Source organism: Macaca mulatta, chromosome 7, assembly GCF_049350105.2.
Source record: "Macaca mulatta isolate MMU2019108-1 chromosome 7, T2T-MMU8v2.0, whole genome shotgun sequence".
NCBI lineage: Eukaryota > Metazoa > Chordata > Mammalia > Primates > Cercopithecidae > Macaca > Macaca mulatta.
The window spans coordinates 112,224,031-112,249,177 of NC_133412.1; the positions used below are offsets into that span (position 1 = coordinate 112,224,031).

Genomic DNA, 25,147 nt, shown 5'->3' on the forward strand with positions numbered 1-25,147 from the left:
TAAAACGAAAATTAAAAAGTGCTGGCTATTCTAGGAGTAATATTCATTCCAAATAAACATACAGTGATCTTTGAAGTGGTCAAGCACTAGAAATTCCTGTAGAAAATTAATTTTTCATTCATTTGGCATCGGATAAATCTAGGTTGGAATTGGTTCTTCCCCTTTGGAAGGTCAGTCCCTGCCCTAAGAAAGCGGAATATTACTACCCACTTCACAAGATTGTTCTAAGAATCAAATGAGAAAATGTGTGTGTTTATTAAGGGTTTAAAAATTTAGAGCTCCATGAATGATAATTACCGTAATATTGTTCATTAATTCAAAAAACATTTCTAAGGATCCCTCACTACTAGAGATGCATAAAAGTTGCTAACCCTCGGCCTTTACCCAGCGTTAGAAAACAAAACAGAGGGTAAAAGACCCAGAAACGCGTTCGAACCAATTCAGCTAGGAATTAAATTCTCAGATCCTTTATTACACCACCGGAGCCTTAACCTTGAGGCAAGCAGCAGTTTGTTCATGCGCAGTTAACGCTCCCTAAACTGCCGCTTGCTCAGCTCCGCGCCTAAGGTGTCTACTTGTGCGCCTGCGCTGTGACCTAGAATGGGCGCAAGCGCTGAGCGGAACTGGCTGGTTTGAAAACCATGGCGTGGGTACCAGCGGAGTCCGCAGTGGAAGAGTTGATGCCTCGGCTATTGCCGGTAGAGCCCTGCGACTTGACGGAAGGTTTCGATCCCTCGGTACCCCCGAGGACGCCTCAGGAATACCTGAGGCGGGTCCAGTGAGTGATTTGGCCCTGGGCGGGTGGGCTGGTCTTCTGCGCTGCCCCTGGGTACAGCCCCCGGTGCTCTATTCCCGTTCCAGTCTCTTGCGAGTTCGGGTCTATTCAGGATTCTGGATTACATCCTAACGTGGGCGAGTTTCTGTTGAACGTGATTGCACGTATCAAGATGTGTGCTCTTAGATTTGTTTTCGATCCAGATAATTTCAGAAATATATTGTTTAGTTCCTCAATTGGAAGTCTGAATTTTTTTTCTAATTTCACAATGAACTGTGGAAGTGGATCGCTCGTTTTACTACACCTGAGCAAAGCACAATAGAAATTTAATTTCTCGCGTTTATTACTTATTTGTAGGATCGAAGCAGCTCAATGTCCAGATGTTGTGGTAGCTCAAATTGACCCAAAGAAGTTGAAAAGGAAGCAAAGTGTGAATATTTCTGTGAGTTTTATTAACCGTCTGGAGCTTACCCCCAATCCCCCAGTTAAAAGACTAACGCTCCCTATAGTATCCAACAGTATCAATTATGATGTAAGATTTGACTACTCGCTGCAAAGTTAGACATTCGCTTGTACTTTTTCCTCCAGAAACACAATTGGCATTTACTGCCTCTAAAGAGGCTTTCTGTAACTCTAGCCTTTGTGGAGGCTTGCCCATCTTACTTCAGGGACATTATCCAGTCCTTTCAAAGGAGTCTTTAAATGGGTTACTTATGCTATCTTTTTTCTTTTTGCTTGTTTGTTTGTTTATAGAGAGTGAGTCTCTGTTGCCAGCAGGTCTGGAACTCCTGGCCTCAAGGGATCCTCCCACCTCTGCCACCCAAAGCATTGGGATCACAGGCATGAGCCACCTCGCCTGACCCCTTTATTTTTAAGGAACCTTTTTCCAGTTATTGGATTGGTGTTTAATCTTAGTTTAATATAATTTAATCTGAATTTGACTAAATTTCACTTTTTTTAATAGAAACCCAGATGTCTTACACATTTTTTTTTTTTTTTTTTTTTTTTTTTTGAGACAGAGTTTCACTCTTGTTGCCCAGGCTGCAATGCAGTGGTGCGATCTCGGCTCACTGCAACCTCTGCCTTCCGGTTTCAAGCGATTACCCTGCCTCAGCCTCCTGAGTAACTGGGATTACAGGCGCTCGCCACCACACCCGGCTAATTTTTGCATTTTTAGTAGAGACGGGGTTTCACCGTGTTGGTCAGTCTGGTCTCGAACTCGTGACCTCGTGATTTGCCCACCTCTGCCTCCCAAACTGCTGGGATTACAGGTGTGAGCCACCATACCCGGCCTTACTTTTATAGCTATGTGCACACTCTGGACATTTTCATTTATCCAGCACATCTTTAATTAAGCAGAGTACAGTGCCGGGCCCTGGGAATACAACAGAGGATAAGACAAAAACGGTTCTTACCCTTGTAGAGTTTACATACTCTCCTGAGGAAGACAGAGAGTAAACAAGCGAACAAATAATTACATATTGTGATTATTGCTATGAAGAAAATAAGCATATATAATAATACATGACAGAACTACTGTAGATAGAGGAATCATAAAAGGACTCTCTTTTTCCCTTTTTTTTTTTTTTTTGAGTCTCTATTTTTCACCTAGGCTGGAGTACAGTGGCACGATCTCAGTTCATCACAACCTCCGCCTCCCAGGTTCAAGAGCTTCTCCTGCCTCAGCCTCCTAAGTAGCTGGGATTACAGGTGTGTGCCACCACACCCGGCTAATTTTTGTATTTTTAGTAGAGACGTGGTTTTACCATGTTGGCCAGGCTGGTCTCGAACTCCTGACCTGAAGTGATCTGCCTGCCTCCACCTCCTAAAGTGCTGGAATTACAGGTGTGAGCCACCACACCTGGCCAGCAAAGGTCTCTCTAAGGAGGTGCTATTTAACCTAAGCTCAAAGGAGAGTGGCATTTTATTTTATTTATTTATTTTTTCTTTGAGACAGAGTCTCTGAGTCTCACTCTGTCACCCAGGCTGGAGTGCAGTGGTGCAATCTCAGCTCACTGCAACCTCCGCCTCCTGGGTTCACACCATTCTCCTGCCTCAGCCTCCCAAGTAGCTGGAACTACAGGTGCCTGGAAGAGTGGCATTTTAACTAGTTGATAGTAATTTCCTTTTCATGTTCAAAGTAGTTGTTCTAACTGATATTTGTAATCAGGAAATTTTAATTCAGACACTATAATTTTTCTTATAATTCCTCTTCAGGATTTTTTAGTTGATGGACATTTAATGGAACAGAATGTCTTAATATACCTAATTTGATGGATTGATTGATTGATTGAGACAAGGTCTCGCTTTGTTGCATAGGCCAGAGTACAGTGCCATGATCATAGCTCACTGCAGCCTCGAGCTCGTGGGCTCAAGCCATCCTCCCACCTCAGTCTCCCCAGTAGCTGAGACGACAGGCATGTGCCACAGTGCCCAGCTAATTGTATTTTTTGTAGAGACGGGGTCTTGATATGTTGCTCAGGCTATACGTGCTGTTTTAGAAAATAGAAGTATGGTTGGGCACAGTGGCTCACGCCTGTAATCCCAGCACTTTGGGAGGCCAAGGCAGGCGGATCACAGGAGTTCGGGAGTTCAGGACCAGCCTGACCAACATGGAGAAACCCCGTCTCTACTAAAAATACAAAATTAGCCGGGTGTGGTGGCACACGCCTGTAATCCCAGCTACTCGAGAGGCTGAGGCAGGAGAATTGCTTGAACCCGGGAGACAGAGATTGTGGTGAGCCGAGATGACGCCATTGCGCTCCAGCCTGGGCAACAAGAGCAAAACTCCGTCTCAAAAAAAGAAAACAGAAGTAGGCAATTTAAAGTTAAATGTCTTTAAGTACATCTTGCCCATACCAAAGTTCTTATTTTTTATTTTATTGATATATAATAATCATACATAATTTCATGCTTTATCATGTGGGCAAAATAATAATTGTACATATTTATGGAGTACATGTGATATTTTGAAACATGCATACAATGTATAATAATCAGAGTAATTAGGATATCTATCACCTCATTTATCATTTCTTTGTTTTGGGAACATTCAAATCTTCTAGCTGTTTTGAAATATACAATAAATTACTGTTAACTGTAGTCACTCTACTGTGCTGTTGAACATGAGAACTCATTCATTCTCTCTAACTGTATTTCATACCAGAATTCTTTATTTGGGGTATATCTCTCTTTTTGTTTCTGTTTTGCTATTCTAGAAAGGCAGGTAGGACTAGATATATCCTCCAGGCTCCTGTCATTTAGATTTTATAGACACTCCAACTATAAACCTTTCCAGATTTCTCTGATTAAGGTGACTTAAGACTCTTTCTCTAATGTTTTTAACTGGAATATAAATAGTAAAGTGAAATGCCTACTTTTTTACATCTGCAAAAAGTAGTTTATTTTCTTGTATAATCTTTTTTTTTTTTTTTTTTGAGACGGAGTCTCACTCAGTCGCCCAGGCTGGAGTGCAGTGGCACCATCTTGGCTCACTGCAAGCGCCGCCTCCTGGGTTCACGCCATTCTCCTGAGTAGCTGGGACTACAGGCGCCCACCACTATGCCCGGCTAATTTTTTTGTATTTTCAGTAGAGACAGGGTTTCACTGTGTTAACCAGGATGGTCTTGATCTCCTGACCTTGTGATCCGCCTGTCTCGGCCTCCCAAAGTGCTGGGATTACAGGCGTGAGCCACCATGCCCGGCCTTTGTATAATCTTTATTATATACTTTATCTTGGTTTTATTTTGCTTTGCAGAGGCATGAGATTCTAGTTTTGACACTACTGTTGATCCTAATATTTGTGAACTTGATCTCTAGCTTTCAGGATGCCAACCCGCCCCTGAAGGTTATTCCCCAACACTTCAATGGCAACAGCAACAAGTGGCACAGTTTTCAACTGTTCGACAGGTAAGTGTCATATTTAATCTGATTAAGCCCCTGTTGGATTTATTTCTGTTCTTAGACTGTAGCTGGAAAAATAAAATTTATGATCCTAAAGTATACAGAATATTCATGAATTACTAAATTATTATTATAATCATTAGACATACAGTTTGAAATATTTTCTAAGTTTTGTTTATTTTTATTTATCTATTTATTTCAGTAGTTTTGGGGAACAGGTGGTTTTTGGTTTCATGGATAAGTTCTTTAGTGGTGATTTCTGAGATTTTGGTGCACTCGTCACCCAAGCAGTGTACTCTGTACCTAATATGTGGTTTTTTATATCTCACCCCTCCCACCTTTCCCATTTTCCAAGTTTTAGATGGTTACAATTTTGTGCAGAAACTGATTTCAGTTATCCATTTTTTGAGGAGTACCGCCTAATGTCTTTTCTTCCTTTAGAATGTGAACAAACATAGAAGTCACTGGAAATCACAACAGTTGGATAGTAATGTGACCATGGTATGTAAGTTTCTCAGTTTTAAGTTGTACGATGCATACCTGATTGAAAGGATCTATATTTACTTCCAGTCTTTAAAGATTCACTTGCCTAGTCAGTTATTTTCATTCTCTTCAATATACCATTAATAGTAACAATTCCATTACGTTAGTAACCTGGAAAGTATGATTTTCATGACAATTTTTTTTTTTTTTTTTTTGAGACAGGGTCTTGCTCTATCTCTCAGGCTGGAGTGCAGTTGCACAATCATGACTCACTGCAGCCTAGACCTCCTGGGCTCAAGTGATCCTCCCACCTCAGCCTTCCAAGTAGGTTGAACTTAAGGCGCGTACCACCGTGCCCAGCTGATTTTTTAAATTTTTTATAGAGACAAGGTCTCCCTGTGTTACCCAGGCTGGTCTCTTGCTCCTGAGCTCAAGTGATCCTCCTGCCCTAGCCTCCCCGAGGGCTGGATTACAGGCATGAGCTACTGTACCCAGCCTTTCATGTCAATTTTAATTCATAATATCTTGGGGGAATTTGGATAGGTGACTGTTAAGCTTCCACAAGTTTTTAAGGATTCTTCTAGACATTTACTTTCTAGGAAATAAATACATTTTCAATATTTACAAAAAAATTGAATAAAGACTTAATGTATTTTCCTGATGAGGTGATGGTGGCATGCAGTAAACTCACATTTGCAGAATTTGTGAATGAATGGATTCTGCTTCTGCTTAATGTGATGAGTCTGCATCACAATTCCAGTGACACATAAGTGAAACTTGTCATGTATATTGTCATGCATATGTCCTTCATTTTATCAGTTTAGATATAATTTTTTTTTTTTTTTTTTGAGACGGAGTCTCACGCTGTTGCCCAGGCTGGAGTGCAGTGGCGCAATCTCGGCTCACTGCAAGCTCCGCCTCCTGGGTTCACGCCATTCTCCTGCCTCAGCCTCCTGAGTAGCTAGGACTACAGGCGCCCGCCACGGCGCCCGGCTAATTTTTTGTATTTTTAGTAGAGACGGGGTTTCACTGTGGTCTCGATCTCCTGACCTTGTGATCCGCCCGCCTCGGCCTCCCAAAGTGCTGGGATTACAGGCTTGAGCCACCGCGCCCGGCCTAGATATAATTTTAAGCTCTTTAGTAGATATATCAGGACTACCAAATGAAAAAAGGAGTTGGAAGGATGATACATTGTCTCAGGACAGTAGTTTTTAACCTTTTAGGGGATTTCATATTCCTTCATAGAATCTAATGAAAGCTATTTATGTTCAGAGGGAAAAAAAATGCACCTGTGCACAAAATTTTAGTTTCAGGTAGTTCATAGATTTTAGATTTTAGAAGCTTCCTTTAGGCGGTGCTTCCTGATATCTTTTACATGGTGACACATTAGAATAAATGACTGCTTGCATATTCTTCCTGAAACTAGCCGAAAGCTGAGAGATTCAGTATATGGCATCTCTGTATGCTTCTGCATACCATTTGGAAGCTCTGCTCCAGCAAAAGCGTGAAGGGAAGTAACTTATCATTTGCCAAAGGTCACTTAACTCGCAAAAGGTATAGCTAGTTCTTCTATCAAAGAAGCATGGGCACATAAACACACAAAAGGTATGCTTAGGGTTCAAACCCAAGTTGGTCTGTCTCTAAAGCCTGTGTACCTTTGACTAGGCAATGGTGCCTTCCTAGTACCAAGGATGTATGTATGTAGTTGGGACAGGGCTAGGTAGGTAAATATATTTTTTTCTCACTTAGTGGAAGGGCTTTTGGGTACATGTCCACTATCTAAAAAAGAAGCCACATCAGTAACATGACTTGATAAAATTTTGTCAAAAATGGAAATGACCTAACATAATTGCTTCAGTAAACTATGGTCCGTCAGAACAGTGGAATATTAAAGTACACTCTGAGCCAGGCACAGTGGTTCATGCCTGTAATCCCAGCACTTTGAGAGGCTGAGGCAGGCAGATCACCTGAGCTCAGGAGTTCAAGACCAGCCTGGGCAACATGGCAAAACCCTGTCTCTATTTAAATTATTTAAAAAATGAAGTACACTCTGATGGCAACTGTGTGAAAACATAAACATTTGTTTATTAATTGATATAAGTAAGCATGTACTATATTTAATAATTAGGATATTGAGTACTAACTGAAACAGAAACAGTTTCTGACCTGATGGAATGATAGGAAAAAGTAGATACCTTATTCCAAGACAAGACAATAGGGTTTAACTTTGTAGTGGTCTCATGTTCATCATGAGGTTTTATTTTATTTTATTTTATTTTTTATTTTATTTATTTTTTTGAGATGGAGTTTTGCTCTCATTGCCCAGTCTGGAGTGCTATGGCACAATCTTGGCTCACTGCAACTTCTGCCTCTCGAGTTCAAGCAGTTCTCCTGCCTCAGCCTCCCAAGTAGCTGGGATTACAGGCACCCGCCACTACACCCAGCTAATTTTTCTATTTTTAGGAGAGATGGGGTTTCACCAGATTGCCAGGCTAGTCTCGAACTCCTGACCTCAGATGATTCATCCTAAAGATTTAATGAAAGCTACTTATCCCTGGGTGGGGATAATACACCTATGCAGAGTAATGTGCAAGGTGATATGTACAAATAAAAGTTGTTTTGTTAAGAAGGTTATATTGAACTGAATGCTTCTCCCAACTAGTCCTGAATTTTCTGTCTGGCAGCATGAGTAGATCTGTTTCTTCTTTGATTGGACAGCCCTTCAGATATGTGAAATATGTAATCACATCTCTTTACATGGGATAAACATCCTTCATTCTATTAAGCATTCTTGGTGCATTTTTCCTCCATACTTATTGCTGTCTTTATCATCCTCTTTTGGACACACCTTTGTCTGTCAGTGTCCATTAAAGTCTTGTCCAAACTAAACACATCTTGGCTGGGCACTGTTGCTCACACTTGTAATCCCAGCACTTTGGGAAGCCAAAGCAGAAGAATTGCTTGAGGCCGGGAGTTTGAGACCAGTCTGGGCAACATAGTGAGACAACTATCTCTACAAAAAAAAATTAAAAATTATCAGGCATGGTGGCGCGTGCCTGTAGTCCCAGCTACTCAAGAGGCTGAGGTGGCAGAATTGTTTGAACCCAGGAGATTCAGGCTGCAATGAACTGTAATCACACTTCTGCACTCCAACTTGGGCGACATAGCAAGACCCTGTCTCAAAAAATGTAATAATAAGAAAAAGCAACATATCCCACATATTTTGTAGCCACTTAGGCACTATGTTTGTCAGGGCTGCCATAACAGACTAGGTGGTTTAAACCACAGAAATGTATTTATTTTCTCACAGTCTTGAAGGCTGAAAGTCCAAGAACAAGGTGGCAGCAAGGTTGGTCTCTCTTTTTTTTTTTTTTTGAGGCAGAGTTTCGCTCTTGTTGCCCAGGCTAGAGTGCAATGACACAATCTCGGCTCACTGCAGCCTCCGCCTCTCGGGTTCAAACGATTCTCCTGCCTCAGCCTCTGGGTAGCTGGGATTACAGGTGTGTGCCACCACATCCGGCAAATTTTTTTGTGTGTATTTTTAGTAGAGGTGGGGTTTCGCCATGTTGGCCAGGCTGGTCTTGAACTCCTGACTTCATGTGATCCGCCTGCCTCAGCCTCCCAAAGTGCTGGGATTACAGGCATGAACCACCACACCCGGCCTCATTTTGGTCTCTTCTGAGGCTTTTCTCCTTGGCTTGCATAGGGCCACTTTCACCATGTCTTCTCACGTGGTCTTTCCTCTATGTGTGGGAGTCCCTGGTGTCTCTTTGTGAGTCCAAATTTCCTCTTAAAAGGACACTAGTAAGATTGGATTAGGGCTCACCCTAATGGCCTCAATTTAAATTAATCACTTCTTTAAAGGCCCTGTCTCCAAATACAGTCACATTCTGAGGTACTGGAGTTTAGGGTTTTAACATACAAATTTTGGGGACAGAGATTCTCCCCATAACTGGCACCCTATCTTTGGGTTGAGGTAATGGGAATATGGAAGGCCTTAACTTCTTTTTTTTTTTTTACTGTTCAGTGTAAAAATTAATACACAGGAATAAATCAGTTTTCTTTTTTTTCTTTTAGCCAAAATCTGAAGATGAAGAAGGCTGGAAGAAATTTTGTCTGGGTGAAAAGTTATGTGCTGACGGGGCTGTTGGACCAGCCACAAATGAAAGTCCTGGAATAGATTATGTACAAGTAAGGGCTGTGTGGATAAACAGAACAAAAAGCGTTTTAATTTTGGTGCATCACTTAATATAAGGGGTCAGCAAACTCTACCCTGGGCCAAGTCCAGTTCATGGCCTTTTTTATATCCATGAGCTAAGGATTGTTTTTAGGTTTTTAAAGAGTTGTAAAAAAGAAACAAATAATATGTGGCTGAGACTTTATGTGGCCTGCAAAGCCTAAAATATTTGCTGTCTAACTCTTGATAGAAAATGTTTGGCAACCCAGACTTAGTTTATTAGCTCTTCAACCTAACAAAGCAGCTTAGTTTCTGAAACAGTTTACTGTGACTTTTTTTAGGTTGGCTTCATATCCCTTATGTTTGACTTGGTAATCATTTTATGAGTTGGATAAGATTCAGGGTGTTTTAAAATGACAAGGCATCAGGCAAACAGTGTTATGAGTAGCCAGGGAAAAAATGGAAATTGACACAATTAGGTGCTTTAAAATGCATAATCACATAATATCATTTCATGGGCCTGTAAAAAAGTAAATAATATATTCTAAAGATGAAATTTTAAGGATATCTTTAAATTCATGTGGCTGTAGTCATAAGTTATGTAGCCAACTCATTGTCCTTCAGGATTTACCTGCCCCCAAGTTTGCAGGTGTTCCTTTAAAATCCAGTGTATGCCTCTGCATTAGCGCTTACTCCCTATAGCATGTCGTTCTCTTCGGTTCAACAGGTATTTATTATTTGCTATATGGTGCCACATTGTGTTTTTCCCATTTAAAACTAATTTTTCCCAAAAATGTAAAGAGCCCCAAGAATCAATAAAAAGACCAAGAATCACCCCTCCCCTGCCCAAGAAAAAACAGCCAAAGGATATAGATACCTCACAGAAAGGAAATAAAATTATTCTTATATGACAAGATGCCAAAAATCACTTGTAATAGAAGTATAACATAACTATGCCAAGGTGCTATTTTTCAGGTAACATATTGGCAATGAAAGTTTGATACACCATATTGACAAGAGCTGGGAAAACAAGCACTCTTAGACATGGTACAGTAGTGTAAATAGACTCAAATCTTAGGGAAGTTAATTTGATACACTTTCTATGTAACCAATTGATCTTTTGGATGATATCCTTAATATATGCTACATTTCAAAAATAGTTTATATATATATATATATATATTTTTTTTTTTTTTTTTTTTTTGAGACAGGGTCTTCTGTCATCCAGGCTGGAGTACAGTAGTGCAGTCATGACTCATTACAGCTTCAACCTTCTGGGCTCAAGCAATCGTCCCACGTCAGCCTTCCACGTAGCAGGGGCAGCACGCACCCACCACCACACCCAGCTAATATTTAAATTTTTTGTAGCAATAAATTTTTTAATTTTTTAAGATAAAAATTTTTAATTTTTTTAAAAAAATTTTTGTAGAGAGAAGTTTTCGCCATGTTGCCAGGTTGGCCTGGAACTCCTGGGCTTAGGTAATCCTCCTGCTGGGATTACAGGCATGAGCCACCATGGCTGGCCAAAAATGGTTTTTAATTTAATAAGGAAATAAAACTTACTTATTTAGCTTATTTTCAGAGAATACATACTAATAAAATACACCGTGTTTAAAAAAACCCTTAAGAAAGTAAGCGTTTAATGTATATCCTCTTAAGTTTCTCACAAATCAGTGGTATTTTAATAATTAGGAATCACAGCCTCAGACTCCAAAGTAGACTTTTAAAAATTGAATCAAATTAGGTTTGAAAAATGTCATTCTAATTCAAATGTCCTTAATTCTTGAAAATGTTAGCTTTAGCTGAAGATTTTGAAATGGTGTGTACAACATATTAATGTCATCAATATGTTACAGTTTTATTGAATATACTTAATAAGTTTTTTCAAGTACTATCATTTAACAAAATTTTAGTCTTTAACATTTTAGTTACTAAATCATACTTTATTTAAAAATTTACATATTCAGGCCAGGTGAGGTGGCTCATGCCTGTAATCACAGCACTTTGGGAGGCCCTGGCAGTTAGATCACTTGAGCTCAGGAGTTCCAGACAAACCTGGGCAACATGGCAAAACGTCATCTCTACCAAAAATACAAAAAAATTAGGTGGGCATGGTGACATGCACCTGTGGCCCTAGCTACTAGTGAGGCTGAGGTGGGAGCATCACTTGAGCCCAGGAAGCGGAGGTTGCAGTGAGCCAAGATCGCGCCACCACACTCCAGTCTGGGTGACAGAGTGAGACCTCATGTTAAAAAAAAAAAAATTACATATTCAAATTTTAAGACATTATTTTCTTCCACATTACCAACATAGTAGTTTCCGGAATGTCTTACTGTAATGGACAACGAAAGAATTTTCTTTTATTTGTTCTTTGTTTCTAAACAACAGTGTGGCAAGAAATTCACCAGTTTGGGGGAAAAAAAAAAAGAAGCTTTTCTTTATAATACCATTTAGTAAATTTCAGTCTCATTTTTTCTTTCAGATTGGTTTTCCTCCCTTGCTTAGTATTGTTAGCAGAATGAATCAGGTAAAATTAATAATAAAGATATATGCATTATTTCATTTGCATTGTGTGTGAAAGTATTTGAATTATTAATACATTTACTGAATTCTTATAGTATGCAAGACTTTGTCCTAAGCTCTGTAATGGTTCTTATTTAATCCTTACTACAACCCTCTATGGGGAGTTGTTGATATCTACTTTTTATAGATGAGGAAACTGCATTTGAGGTTAAGTAACTTGCAGGTGGTTTTTCAGCAAGTAAATGGCAGTACTGGGATTCAGTGCCAGGTAGATCTAACTCCAGAGCTCATGCTCTGTCTTAATCATGGTGCTAGAGTATTAATTTCTGTAGATTTCAGTTATAAATCTTAGATTCTGGGATTTGAATTAAATACAAGGTCCCTGACTTACAATGGTTCAGTTTAGGATTTTTTTTTTTCTCCACCATGCCTGGCTAATTTTTGTATTTTTAGTAGAGACAGGGTTTTACCATGTTGGCCACGTTGGTCTTGAACTCCTGGCCTCAAGTGATCCGCCCACCTTAGCCTCCCAAAGCGCTGGGATTACAGGCATGAGCCACCATGCCCAGCCAATTTAGGAATTTTCAACTTTACAATGTGTTTATCAGCACATAACCCCATTGCAAGTTCAGGGGCATCTGTACTAAGGTTAGATTGTTATTTCTAGTTCTAGATGTCCTGTACATTCTATTAAGATTGAAATATGGGCTGGGCCCAGTGGTTCACTCCTGTAATCCCAGCACTTTGTGGGGCTGAGGTGGGTAGATCATGAGGTCAGGAGTTTGAGACCAGACTGGCCAACATAGTGAAACCCTGTCTCTACTAAAAATACAAAAATTAGCTGGGCGTGGAGGCGCACACCTGTAATCCCAGCTACTTGGGAGGCTGAGGCAGGAGAATCGCTTGAACCTGGGAGGTGGATGTTGCAGTGAGCCAAGATCGCGCCATTGCACTCCAGCCTGGGCAACAGGACGAGACTCTCAAAAAAAAAAAAAAAAAAAAAAAGATTGAAATACATAATTTCTTGGACCAAAAGGGGAGAATTATGGAGTTTGGTTCTTTAGTGTTTTAGGAGCAAGGACTCTATTACTCATTTTAAAAGCAAATAAAAATTTAATTTTATCTTCACATAGCATTGGGTACCTTTGGAAGCCTATTTTTTTTTTTTTTTTTTTTTTGGCAGGGTCTCATTCTGTTGCCCATGCTGGAGTACAGTGGTGTGATCTTAGCTCACTGCAGTCTTGTACTCTGGGGGTCAGGCAATCCTCCCACCTCAGCCTCCTGGTAGCTGGGACCACAGGCGTGTGCTACCATGCCTGGCTAATTTTGTTTGTTTATTTTTGGTAGAGACAGGTCTCACTGTGTTGCCCAGGCTGGTCTGGAACTCCTGAGCTCAAGCTATCCCCATACCTCAGCCTCCCAAAGTGCTGGGAATACAGGTGTGAACCACTGGGCCCAGCCTGTTGGCCATATTTTTTTTGTGGGCTATATTCTATTGGAAATAATACACAGGTTGACAGTTTTACTTAATCATTTGCATTAAGATATTGTAGCAGTCATACTAAAGTCCATCAGTGTCATTTTTGTTGTAACCATCAACTGTATTTGAATAAACCAGAGAATATTTTCAAGAGTTTGATAAATCCATCTGTATAGTTTAAAAACATCTTTCTCCAGCTAATTTTTTCTTCAGATGTGTACTTTGATTTAATTTGGATTTGGAAATAAACTAATGGTTTGTTTTTTTTGAGACGGAGTCTCTCTCTGTCGCCAGGCTGGAGTGCAGTGGCACGATCTCGGCTCACTGCAACCTCCACCTCCCGGGTTCAAGCAATTCCCCTGCCTCAACCTCCCTAGTAGCTAGGACTACAGGTGCACACCACATGCCCAGCTATTTTTTGAATTTTAGTAGAGACAGGGTTTTACCATGTTGGCCAGGATGGTCTCGATTTCCTGACCTCGTGATCCACCTGCCTCGGCCTCCAAAAGTGCTGGTATTACAGGCGTGAGCCACCACGCCTGGCCAACTGATGGTATTTTTATAGATACATCTTTTTTTTGAGACAGAGTGTCGCTCTTTTGCCCAGGCTGGAGTGAAGTGGCGGGATCTCAGCTCACTGCAACCTCCACCTCCTGGGTTCAAGCAGTTCTCCTGTTTCAGCCTCCCGAGTAGCTGGGATTACAGATGCCTGCCACCATGGCTGGCTAATTTTTGTATTTTTAGTAGAGATGGGGTTTTGCCATGTTGGCCAGGCTGGTCTCAAACTCCTCGCCTCGGGTGTGCCATTGTAACAGGCCTTTTTTTTTTTTTTTTTTTTTGAGACAGAGTCTCACTCTGTTACCCAGGCTAGAGCGCAGTGGCACAGCCTCGGCTCACTGCAACCTCCGCCTCCCGGGTTCAAGGGATTCCCCGGCCTCAGCCTCGCGAGTAGCTCGGACTACATTCACTCACCACCACACCCGGCTAATTGTTGTATTTTCAGTAGAGACAGGGTTTCATCATGTTGGCCAGGCTGGTCTCAAACTGACCTCAAGTGATCCACCTGCCTCGGCCTCCCAAAGTGCTGAGATTACTGGCATGAGCCACTGAGCCTGGCCACAAATACATTTTTTTTTAACCTTGTGAAGTCTTTCAAGTAGTTACAAACTAAATTATTAATAGTTACAAACTAAATCCTGGGATTTAAACCAAGGTGTTAGTTGATATTTGAAAGTGTGAAAATATTTGTTTTAAAAGCCTCACTGGAGCCAGGTGCCGTGGCTCACACCTGTGATCCCAGCACTTTGGGAGGCTGAGGCAGGCGGATCACCTGAGGTCGGGAGTTCCAGACCAGTCTGACCAACATGGAGAAACCCCGTCTCTACTAAAAATACAAAAATTAGCCAGACATGGTGGCGCACGCATGTAATCCTAGCTACTCAGGAGGCTCAGGCAGGAGAATTGCTTGAACCCAGGAGGTGGAGATTGCAGTGAGCCAAGATCGCGCCACTACACTCCAGCCTGGGCAACAGAGGGAGACTCCATCTCAAAAAAAAAGCCTCATGGGATAAGCCATCTAATCAAACTAATTAGAGTCAAAAGAATTAGCTTTCTTTGAAAATTTAAAGAATGAGGCCATTTTTAACATCGGAGTTGCTTTCTAAAGAAACTTAATGAAACTCATGTTCAATTTGTGTTTTATTATTAATACAACTCTTCTCCACCCCCTCCTTTTTTTTAGGCAACAGTAACTAGTGTCTTGGAATATCTGAGTAATTGGTTTGGAGAAAGAGACTTTACTCCGGAATTGGTAGTATTGCATGTTTTTCTTTTCATAATGTAGGCAAAAATTAGATGTTTTGGGTCAACTATGAGCCACATATACAGTGGTGCTACCATAGGATTATAATATCGTATTTTTACTGCACTTTTTTTTTTTTTTTGAGACAAGGTCTCGCTCTGTTACCCAGAGTGCAGTATTGCGATCATAGCTCACTGCAACCTTGATCTCCCCAGCTCAAGCAATCCTCCTGCCTCAACCTCCTGAGTAGCTGGTACTACAGGTGCACACAGCCACGCCCAGCTTTTTTTTTTTTTTTAAACTAGAGACAAGCTCTCACTATGTTGCCCAGGCTGGTCTTGAACTTAGTCCAAATGATCCTCCTCGGCCTCCCAAAATGCTGGGAATTACAGGCATGAGCCACCATGCGTGGCCTTTTGTGTTTTTTAAATAGAGATGAGGTCTCACTATGTTCCCCAGGCTGATCTCAAACTCCTAGGCTCAAGTGTTCCTCCCATCTTGGCCTCCCAAACTGTTTGGATTACAAGTATGAGCCACTGAACCCGGCTCCTTTCCAGTGTTTAAATATGTTTAGATGTGGCCAGGCACAGTGGCTCATGCCTGTAATCCCAACTACTAGGGAGGCTGAGGCAGGAGAATCACCTAAGGCCAGGGAGGTTGAGGCTGCAGTGAGCTATGATTGTGCCACTGCACTCTAGCCTGAGTGACAGAGTGACACCCTATCTTAAAAAATATATGTTTTTTTTGGATGCACAAATGTTTACCATTATGTTACAGTTGCCTACAGTATTCAGTACAGTAATGTGCTATATAAGTTTGTAGCCTAGGCGCAATTGGCTATGCAATATAGTCTAGGTGTATAGTAGACTATACCATCTAGGTTTGTGTAAGTACACTCTGTGATGTTAATCCAGGGACAAAAATCACCTAACAACACATTTCTCCGAATATATCCCCCTTCATTAAGTGACGCATGACTATACTTATATATGAGATATGATGCTACAGTATTTATTTATTTTTTATTTATTTGTTTTGAGATGGAATCTCCCTCTGTCACCCAGGCTGGAGTACATTGGCGCGATCTTGGCTCACTGCAGCCTCTGCCTCCTGGTTTCAAGCGATTCTCCTGCCTCAACCTTCCAAGTAGCTGGGATTACAGGTGCCTGCCACTATACCCGGCTAATTTTTGTATTTTTGTAGAGACAGGCTTTCTCCATGTTGGCCAGACTGGTCTTGAACTCGTGACCTCAGGTGATCTGCCCATCTCCACCTCTCAAAGTGCTGGGAGTACAGGCGTGAGCCACTGTGCCCAGCCAATGTTTACATTTATATATGTGTATGTGTGTGTGTATATATATATATATATGTATAATCTGAACTATGCTTGTTTGTAGTCAAACACTAGAATGTAAATCAATATACTACTTCCTTCTTTGAGAAAAAGTCAATGAAAGAGTTGATATATATCCTGGTACAAGGTACAAACTCCTTATCTTGTTGCAGACAAGTGTAGAGAATATTTAATATCCGAATGCTAGCTTTACATAGTAAATGTATCCCTTAAAATTTGAGTCAAGTTGAAACATATAATTTTTTTTTTTTTTTTTTTTGAGACGGAGTCTTGCTCTGTCACCCAGGCTGGAGTGCAGTGGCCGGATCTCAGCTCACTGCAAGCTCCTCCTCTCGGGTTCACGCCATTCTCCTGCCTCAGCCTCCCGAGTAGCTGGGACTACAGGCACCCGCCACTTCGCCCGGCTAGTTTTTTGTATTTTTTTAGTAGAGACGGGGTTTCACCGTATTAGCCAGGATGGTCTCGATCTCCTGACCTCATGATCCACCCGTCTCGGCCTCCCAAAGTGCTGGGATTACAGGCTTGAGCCACCGCGCCCGGCCCTATAATTTTTTTTTTATAGAAGAAGAATTCCACAATTTGTAAAAGAAACCTGGATTTGAATCTTCTTGTGTAAGAAAGTCTTAACTATTGATTTGGGTTTGCCCGAGGAAACCATCTTAGTGTGTTGTATAAATTGCTATTTAAATTTTGTCCTAATATTTTTTAGGTTTCCCCAAAGTGATATGTTGCTCAGAATAAATGAAGTTGTATATAGTACTGGTGGAAATACAAATTTGGTATAACCTTTCCAGGATACAATCCGGTGATCATATCTGAAAAACCTTGATGAATATACATACCCTTTGTCACCATTTTACTTGCAATACTTAATAAACTTTCCCCATGTTGTTAAATGAGATTAAACAAGGAGATGTTATTAAATACTCTCAACCAGACACTTAACATTCCCTTGTTAATCCCATTTAACTACATGGGATGGCTGAGTGGGGTGGCTCACTCCTTCAATTCCAGCACTTAGGGAGGCTGAGGCAGGTGGATCACTTGAGGTCAGGAGTTTGACACCAGCCTGGCCAACATGGTGAAACCCCCATCTCTACTAAAAATACAAAAATTAGCTGGGCATGGTGGCAGTCACCTGTTGTCCCAGCTACGCAGGAGGCTGAGGCAGGGGGATTCCTTGAACCTGGGAGACATAGGTTACAGTGAGCCGAGATGGCACCACTGCACTCCAGCCTGGGTGGCAGAGTGAGACTCCATCTCAAAAAAAAAAAAAAAAAAAAAGACAAAAACAACATGGTAAACATTTTATTATGTATTATAAATAAAAAAGATGGCTACAAGATGATATTACAACTGATGAAACTGTATTGAAAACAGTTGTACAGCCGGGCACAGTGGCTCACGCCTGTAATCCTGCCACTTTGGGAGGCTGAGGCAAGCGGATCACTTGAGGTCAGGAGTTCGAGACCAGCCTGAACAACACGGTGAAACCTCATCTCTATTAAAAATACAAAATTAGCCGGGTGTGGTGGTGCATGCCTGTAATTCCAGGTACTTGGGATGCTGAGACAGGACCCAGGAGGCGGAGGTTGCAGTGAGCCGAGATCACACCATTGCACTCCAGCCTGGGCAACAAGAGCGAAACTCCGTCTCAAAAAAAAAAGAAAGTCATACATACAAATAGGAAAAACAAGAACATTTTAAAAGTGAGTCAAAGTTTTATCCGGAATGTTGGGATTGCAGGTTTGTTTTTTCTTGTCCTTGTGGTATTCTTCACAGTTTTTCTGCATCAAATATGTGTTCATTTTGTAACTGAAAACCCCATTTTAAAAGGGAGTGAGGATACATTCAGCCTGTAATAGTATTTATAGAAGTGTCAAAAGATTATTTCATCTGTGGTATAGTTTGTATGTCCCCAGAGGACAAAATTATACAATTATAAAATGATTTATATATCTGTCCATACAGAACAAAGAAAAAATCTTAATTTTTTTCAAGTATTTATATTCATCTTAATGTAGTTTTCTGCTTACAAATAAGAACTTCCTGTCATAAGGAATATCTGAAACAAACTCTTTGGAGATCAGGGAATATTTTGAGGTATCCAGTGTCCTGTGTCTGTAATTATAGGATACAAGAGATAACACCTGGCTCTCCAAATGAGGCTTTGTTATCTATACCCAAATATAATATAGTTAAATGTTCTATGAATTTATTCATAGCAGATAATCAGGCATAACATTGGACATTTAAAAAATAAACTTCTGGTTCAGTATTTGTCTAAATGTTACTTTTTTGAATTTTTTTTTAGGGCAGATGGCTTTATGCTTTATTGGCTTGTCTTGAAAAACCTTTATTACCTGAGGCTCATTCACTGATTCGGCAGCTTGCAAGAAGGTGCTCCGAAGTGAGGCTCTTAGTGGTAAGTTGCAACTTACTGTTTAAAATTAAAAGCACCCACCAATTTATATGGTGGTAAAGAAGGAGTTCAGTGAAATAAGAAAACACATGGAATATTTTATTGGTTGCAATTAGATTTGTAAGCCCAAAATAATAGTAGCTTAAATAATATGGAAATGTTTTCTGACATAAAGAAAGTCTGGGCTGGGTGTGGTGGCTCATACCTGTAGTCCCAGCACTTTGGGAGGCTGAGGTGGGTGGATCACCTGAGGTCAGGAGTTTGAGACCAACCTGGCCAACATGGTGAAACCCCATCTCTACTAAAAATACAAAATTTAGCCAGGCGTGGTGGTGGGTGCTTGTCATCCTAGCTACTCAGGAGGTTGAGGCAGGAGAATTGTTTGAACCCAGGAGGCGGAGGTTGCAGTGAGCTGAGATCGCACCACTGCACTCCAGCCTGGATAACAGAGTGAGACTCTGTCTCCAAAAAAAAAGTAGGTAAAAAAATTAGATTTTTACTAAGATGGCAGTAACCTAGACCTTTGAGTTTTGTCATATGTGGCTTTCATCCTCATGCTTATCTCATGATCCAAGATGGCTGCTGTAGCTTCAGCCATTTTTTTTTTTTGAGATGGAGTCTTGCTCTGTCACCGAGGCTGGAGTACAATGGTGCGGTCTCAGCTCACTGCAACCTCCACTTCCCAGGTTCAAGCGATTCTCCTGCCTCAGCCCCTGGAGTAGCTGAGATTACAGGCGCCCACCACCATGCCTGGCTAATTTTTGTATTTTCAGTAGAGACATGGTTTCACCATGTTGGCCAGGCTGGTCTCGAACTGCTGACCTCAGGTGATCTACCCATGTCAGCCTCCCAAAGTGCTGGGATTACAGGCATGAGCTATCACGCCTGGCATATATATATTCAGTAATGAATACATATAAGAACAATAAGAATCCTGTGTCTTGACTATACAGTGATGAATATATATACATTATATATACACATATATATTCTATATATCCTCACATATATTGTATGCATTACATAGAAACAAGAATCCTGTGTCTTGACTGCAGTGATGAATATATATTCATAGATGTATTATTTTAATATATATTTATTATATATGAATATATATTCACTATAGTTAAGGCACAATATATTAATATATTATGTATTACATATTAATATATGATACATATATGAATATATATATATATTCATCACTGTACAGTTAAGACATAGGATTCTTATTGTTCCTCTAGTAGGAACCAGGGAAAAATTTCCCCCAAGTTATCCCCCTTAGATTCCTCAACTTTTTTTTTTTTTCCCTATTCAGAATCTTGATTTAAAAGATAGTCTTAGATGTTTCTCAAGGAATCATTAACTCCACAGTTTTCTCCTTTTTCTTTGAGGGCTCCTGTTTCCACATGATGATTACTGTCATATAATAAAGTTTTCATGTTTCATGTTTTACATCTTCATAGGAAATTTATTTCAAAAATAATAGGAACAGACAATATTTAAATTTTTCTTTTTTTTTTTTTTTTTAGGATAGCAAAGATGATGAGAGGGTTCCTGCTTTGAATTTATTAATCTGCTTGGTTAGCAGGTATAGTTAATCCTTGGCTTCTTTGTTATTTGTATATCAGTGAGGTCAGTGAGGGTAGGATATATTTATTACATTTGTTTTTTGTTTGTTTTTATTGAGACCGGGTCTCCCTCTGTTGCTATAGTTAGGGTGCAGTGGCACAATCACAGCTCACTACAGCTTTAACTTCCTGGGCTCCAGCAATCCTCCCACCTCAGCCTCCTGAGTAGCTAGGACCACAATCAAGCACTACCACACCCAACTAATTAAAAAAATTGTTTGTAGAGACAGGGTCTCACTATGTTGCCCAGGCTGGTCTCAAAACTCCTGGGCTCAAGTGATCTTCACACCTAAACCTCCCAAAGTGCTGGGATTACAGGCGTAAAGCCACTGCACTCAGCCTGCATTTTTTTTTAATTGCCTGTGTCCTGTGTTCATTTTCAGTTGTGGCGTATTTTTATTTAGTATCTGTTTGATTTCATTTCTTACATAGAAATTCTTCTTGGAATTTATTTGAAAACTTTTTTTGTTGTTTTGTTTTGAGACAGAGTCTCACTCTTTTGCCCAGCCTGGAGTGCAATGGCACCATCTCAGCTCACTACAACCTTCACCTCCCAGGTTCAAGCGATTCTCCCGCCTCAGCCCCCCAAGTAGCTGGGATTACAGGCACCCACCACCATGCCCGGTTAATTTTTGTATTTTTGTGGAGATGGGGTTTCACCATATTGGCCAGGCAATAAAACACACACATATTTATTTTAGGTCTCCTCCTGGACATATTTTTGTTGCATAGATCAGTGTTTTTATTCCAATGCCAGTACCTTTTTAAAGCTTTGTAATATACTTAAATATCGGGAAGGCAAGTAATCTTGTTTCCATATTTTCACATATTCAATATCTAGTTTCTTGATCTACAATAATTATGCTGCTGATGATAATTAATATTTACTGAGCAATTTGTGCCAAGCATTTTTCTTATTGAGGAACCCATTTAATCCTCCTGAGGTGGGTACTGTTACCAGCTTACAGATGAGGAAACCATGGCAGAGACAGGTTAAATAACATTACTACCGTCACAAAGCTAGCAAGTGTTAGAGTTAGGATCCAAACCCAGGCAACTTTGACTCCGGAGCTAAGCTTTTAACTATGCTGATCACAAATGAAGCTAATACCTGCCTCATCTGTTGGTAGCAGCAGTTAAATGGGATGATATAACATTGCCCTAGTTACTTGATGTGTAGTATCTCTACTCTTTACAACAGCTCAGAGTTGTGTTTTTTTGTTGTTTCTGTTTTAATAAATTTTTTCCTTTCAGCTCTGTTGGATTTGATTTTTTTGCTTTTACAGATAATGACACAGATTCAGAAAGGTTAAGTAATTGGTGGCTCAGCAAACCAGTAATTAATGAAACCTGAGACAAGTATAGTTTCTGACTATCTCAATTGAGATTTTACAGTACTATGCAATTATGAAAGCAAAAACATTCAAGTGTATTTTTTGCCCTCAAAAAGTTAGATAAAAATGGAAAAACTTCTAGACTACAAAAGGTTCTGAAGGTAACACTTTACAAAAGAGGACATAAAGACTTGAAAGTTTAGGGAAAAAAGGACCGGGCATGGTGGCTCATGCCTGTAATCCCACCACTTTGGGAGGCTGAGGCTGGTGGATCATCTGAGGTGAGGAGTTCAAGACTAGCCTGGCCAACATGGTGAAACCCTGTCTCTACTAAAAATAAAAAATTAGCCGGGCCTGGTGGTGCATGCCTATAATCCCAGCTACTCAAGATGCTGAGGCAGGAGAATCACTTGAACCTGGGAGGCAGAGGTTGCAGTGAGCCGAGATCATGCCATTGCACTCCAGCCTGGGCAACAAGAATGAAACTCCATCTCAAAAAAAAAGAAAAAAAAAAAAAAGAAAGATCACACCTGTAATCCCAGTGCTTTGGGAGGTCAAGGTGGGAGGACTGCTTGAGTCCGGGGGTTCAAGAATGCAGTGAGCCATGACAGAATTTGATTAGTGATTTTCCTTTTTATTTAATCTTGTAATTACATAAAATAGTTACCTTGCCAAAGTTAAAATTGTAATTCAGGGTACATTTGGAGTATTTTAGCATCCATCTTTATCCTCATTATCCTCTTTTCTTCTTTCTCCTCTAGTTAACCATTTTATTACTAATTTTTGTTTTATCTTTTCATTCATTGTTTCTTTTTAAAAGTATAAGTAGGCCAGGTGTGGTGGCTCATGCCTGTAATCCCAGCACTTTGAGAGACTGAGGCTGGAGAATTGTTTGAGCCCAGGAGTTCAAGACCAGTCTGGGCAGTGAGCCAGGATCATGCCACTGCAGTCTGGCCTGAGTGACAGAGTAAGACCTTGTCTCAAAAAAAAAAAAAAAAAAGGCCGGGCGCGGTGGCTCAAGCCTGTAATCCCAGCACTTTGGGAGGCCGAGACGGGCGGATCACGAGGTCAGGAGATCGAGACCATCCTGGCTAACACGGTGAAACCCCGTCTCTGCTAAAAAATACAAAGAACTAGCCGGGCGCGGTGGCGGGCGCCTGTAGTCCCAACTACTCGGGAGGCTGAGGCAGGAGAATGGCGTGAACCCGGGAGGCGGAGCTTGCAGTGAGCTGAGATCCGGCCACTGCACTCCAGCCTGGGTGGCAGAGCCAGACTCTGTCTCAAAAAAAAAAAAAAAAAAAAGGAAAAGAAAAATATAAACAAACATGTATATTTGCAATCCTACACATACTCACATAAGGTAGGTAGCATCCAGAACAGTGTGTTCTGTACTTCGTTTTTTTCACTTAATAAATCCTGGAAATCATACTTTAGCAGTATAAATATTTTCCTCATACTTTAGCAGTATATTTCCCTTGTTTCCCTTTTTATGGCTTCATAATTTTCCACTGTGTAAACATACCATAGCTTATTTAACCAGTCTCTTATTGATGGACGTTTGGGTTGCTTGTGGTCTTTTGCCTGTTAAAAATAGTGCTACAGTTAATATCTTTATACACAAATTGTTTTTGTTTTTTTTTTACTAGGTATTTTGACCAACGTGATTTAGCTGATGAGCCATCTTGATGTAGCTGATCTCTCAGGGATAGAAGATATTTCTCATGAAGGCAGCCTAACTCTGAGGAAAGCAGTGCCAATTCAAGTACAGATTGCAACACATCTTCAACACTATGTGAAGGGTTCACATCTTAACCTATGCAATTCAGATTGATACTCAGAATATAGGTTGTATTGATTTGAATATCTGAAATATCAATGGAAAATCCCACTCAATTTTTGATAAACAGTTTGAACAGTTTTCTGTAATCAAGCAGCTTGCATAGAAATTGTATGATGAAATTTTACATAGGTTCTTGGTGCTGTTTTGTTCTTTTTTTGGTTTTTGTTGTTTTGTTATTTCTTTATATACATAGAAAATTTTATTGAAAATATGTTTTGGTTACTAAAATTTTATTTGAGTCCTAACAAAAGACAATGGATGGCCTTAGCATCAGAATTAAAATAATCTGGATTAAATGGCAAATGTGTTCATAGTCAGCAATAAAATTAATCAAACAGTACTTCTTTTTTTTTTTTTGAGACGGAGTCTCACTCTGTCACCCAGGCTGGAGTGCAGTGGCAGGATCTCAGCTCCCTGCAACCTCTGCCTCCCAGGTTCAAGTGATTAGTGATTCTCCTGCCCCAGGCTCCTGAGTAGCTGAGTCTACGGGCACCCGCCACCACACCTGGCTAAGTTTTGTGTAGAAACAGGGTTTCACCATGTTGACCAGGCTGCTCTCAAACTCCTGACCTCAGGTGATCCGCCCGCCTCAGCCTCCCAAAGTGCTGGGATTATAGGCATGAGCCACCATGCCTGGCCTCAATACTTTTATTTTTAAATGCTTTATTGCACAAACAGAACTTTATCTAACAAATCATTTTCAAAAATACTCTAACAGGTCAACTGTTTTAATTTGTTTATATCACTTATAATTTATCTATTTCTGTATCAGGTAGGAATGTTTTCTGCTTTAAGTAACACAAAAGATCCAAGTGGCAATGGTTCTTCAAATAGGGGTTTATTTTTCTCAGATAACAAGAAGTCTAAAGGAGCTGGCCACTGGCATTGGTTTAGTGACTCAGTGATATCAAGGTCTCAGATTCCTTTAGCCTTTCCGTCATGGAAATAAGATGGCCATTGCAGTTCAAGCCAATGTGACTGCTGTATTGAAGACAAAAAGAAGGGGAAGCAGGGCCTTCCACATCTGATCCTTTCCTCATAAATGTAAAACCTTTTCTAGAAATTTAGATCAGACTTGTGTTCATCTACTAGCCGTAAATGTACAACATGATCACCCCTTGTTCCCAGGAAAGTGGGAAAATGAAATTGTAAGCCTTTCCAATCTCACTAATGGAAGGTGGGAAAGCAAAATGGGGATTGGGAATTACCATGGATGAGACAACCAACAGTTTTGCCACTAGTTATAATTAGAACAGAAGTCATTTTATATTTGAATCTTTTCTGTAATGTCTTCATAAAGCTCACTTTATTATTATTTTTGTTTGTTTTTGAGACGAGTCTCACTCTGTCACCCAGGCTGGAGTGCAGTGATGCAATCTCGGCTCACTGCAACCTCTGCCTCCTGGATTCAAGTGATTCTCCCG

At 40.4% G+C, this 25,147-nt stretch overlaps 1 protein-coding gene across 10 annotated transcripts; it reads left to right on the forward strand.

Moving 5' to 3' along the window:
- Positions 1-579: 579 nt before the first annotated feature.
- GEMIN2 (gem nuclear organelle associated protein 2) lies at positions 580-24,026 on the forward strand. 10 transcript variants are annotated; one of them, XR_013396248.1, is made up of 11 exons: positions 580-778; positions 1,133-1,217; positions 4,595-4,684; positions 5,120-5,179; positions 9,239-9,352; positions 11,821-11,865; positions 15,083-15,151; positions 16,183-16,304; positions 18,811-18,921; positions 20,451-20,509; positions 23,530-24,026. XR_013396248.1 is itself a non-coding variant. In XM_077940937.1 (10 exons), exons 1-9 carry the CDS (start codon positions 642-644, stop codon positions 18,875-18,877), a joined length of 789 nt encoding a protein of 262 aa, XP_077797063.1. In that variant the 5' UTR covers positions 580-641; the 3' UTR covers positions 18,878-18,921; positions 23,530-24,026. The 10 variants fall into 10 exon arrangements, 8 of the variants coding, with proteins under 8 accessions (XP_077797063.1, XP_001092707.1, XP_014999087.1 ...); XR_013396249.1 differs by lacking the exon at positions 11,821-11,865; XM_077940937.1 differs by lacking the exon at positions 20,451-20,509.
- Positions 24,027-25,147: the final 1,121 nt, after the last annotated feature.

Excerpts from the sequence above, each read along its gene's own strand:
- GEMIN2 (XM_001092707.5), top strand. The coding sequence starts at position 642 with ATGGCGTGGGTACCAGCGGAGTCCGCAGTGGAAGAGTTGATGCCTCGG. Across the intron at positions 779-1,132 it reads GAATACCTGAGGCGGGTCCA|GATCGAAGCAGCTCAATGTC; the intron begins GTGAGTGATTTG and ends ACTTATTTGTAG. Across the intron at positions 9,353-11,820 it reads CTGGAATAGATTATGTACAA|ATTGGTTTTCCTCCCTTGCT; the intron begins GTAAGGGCTGTG and ends TTTTTCTTTCAG.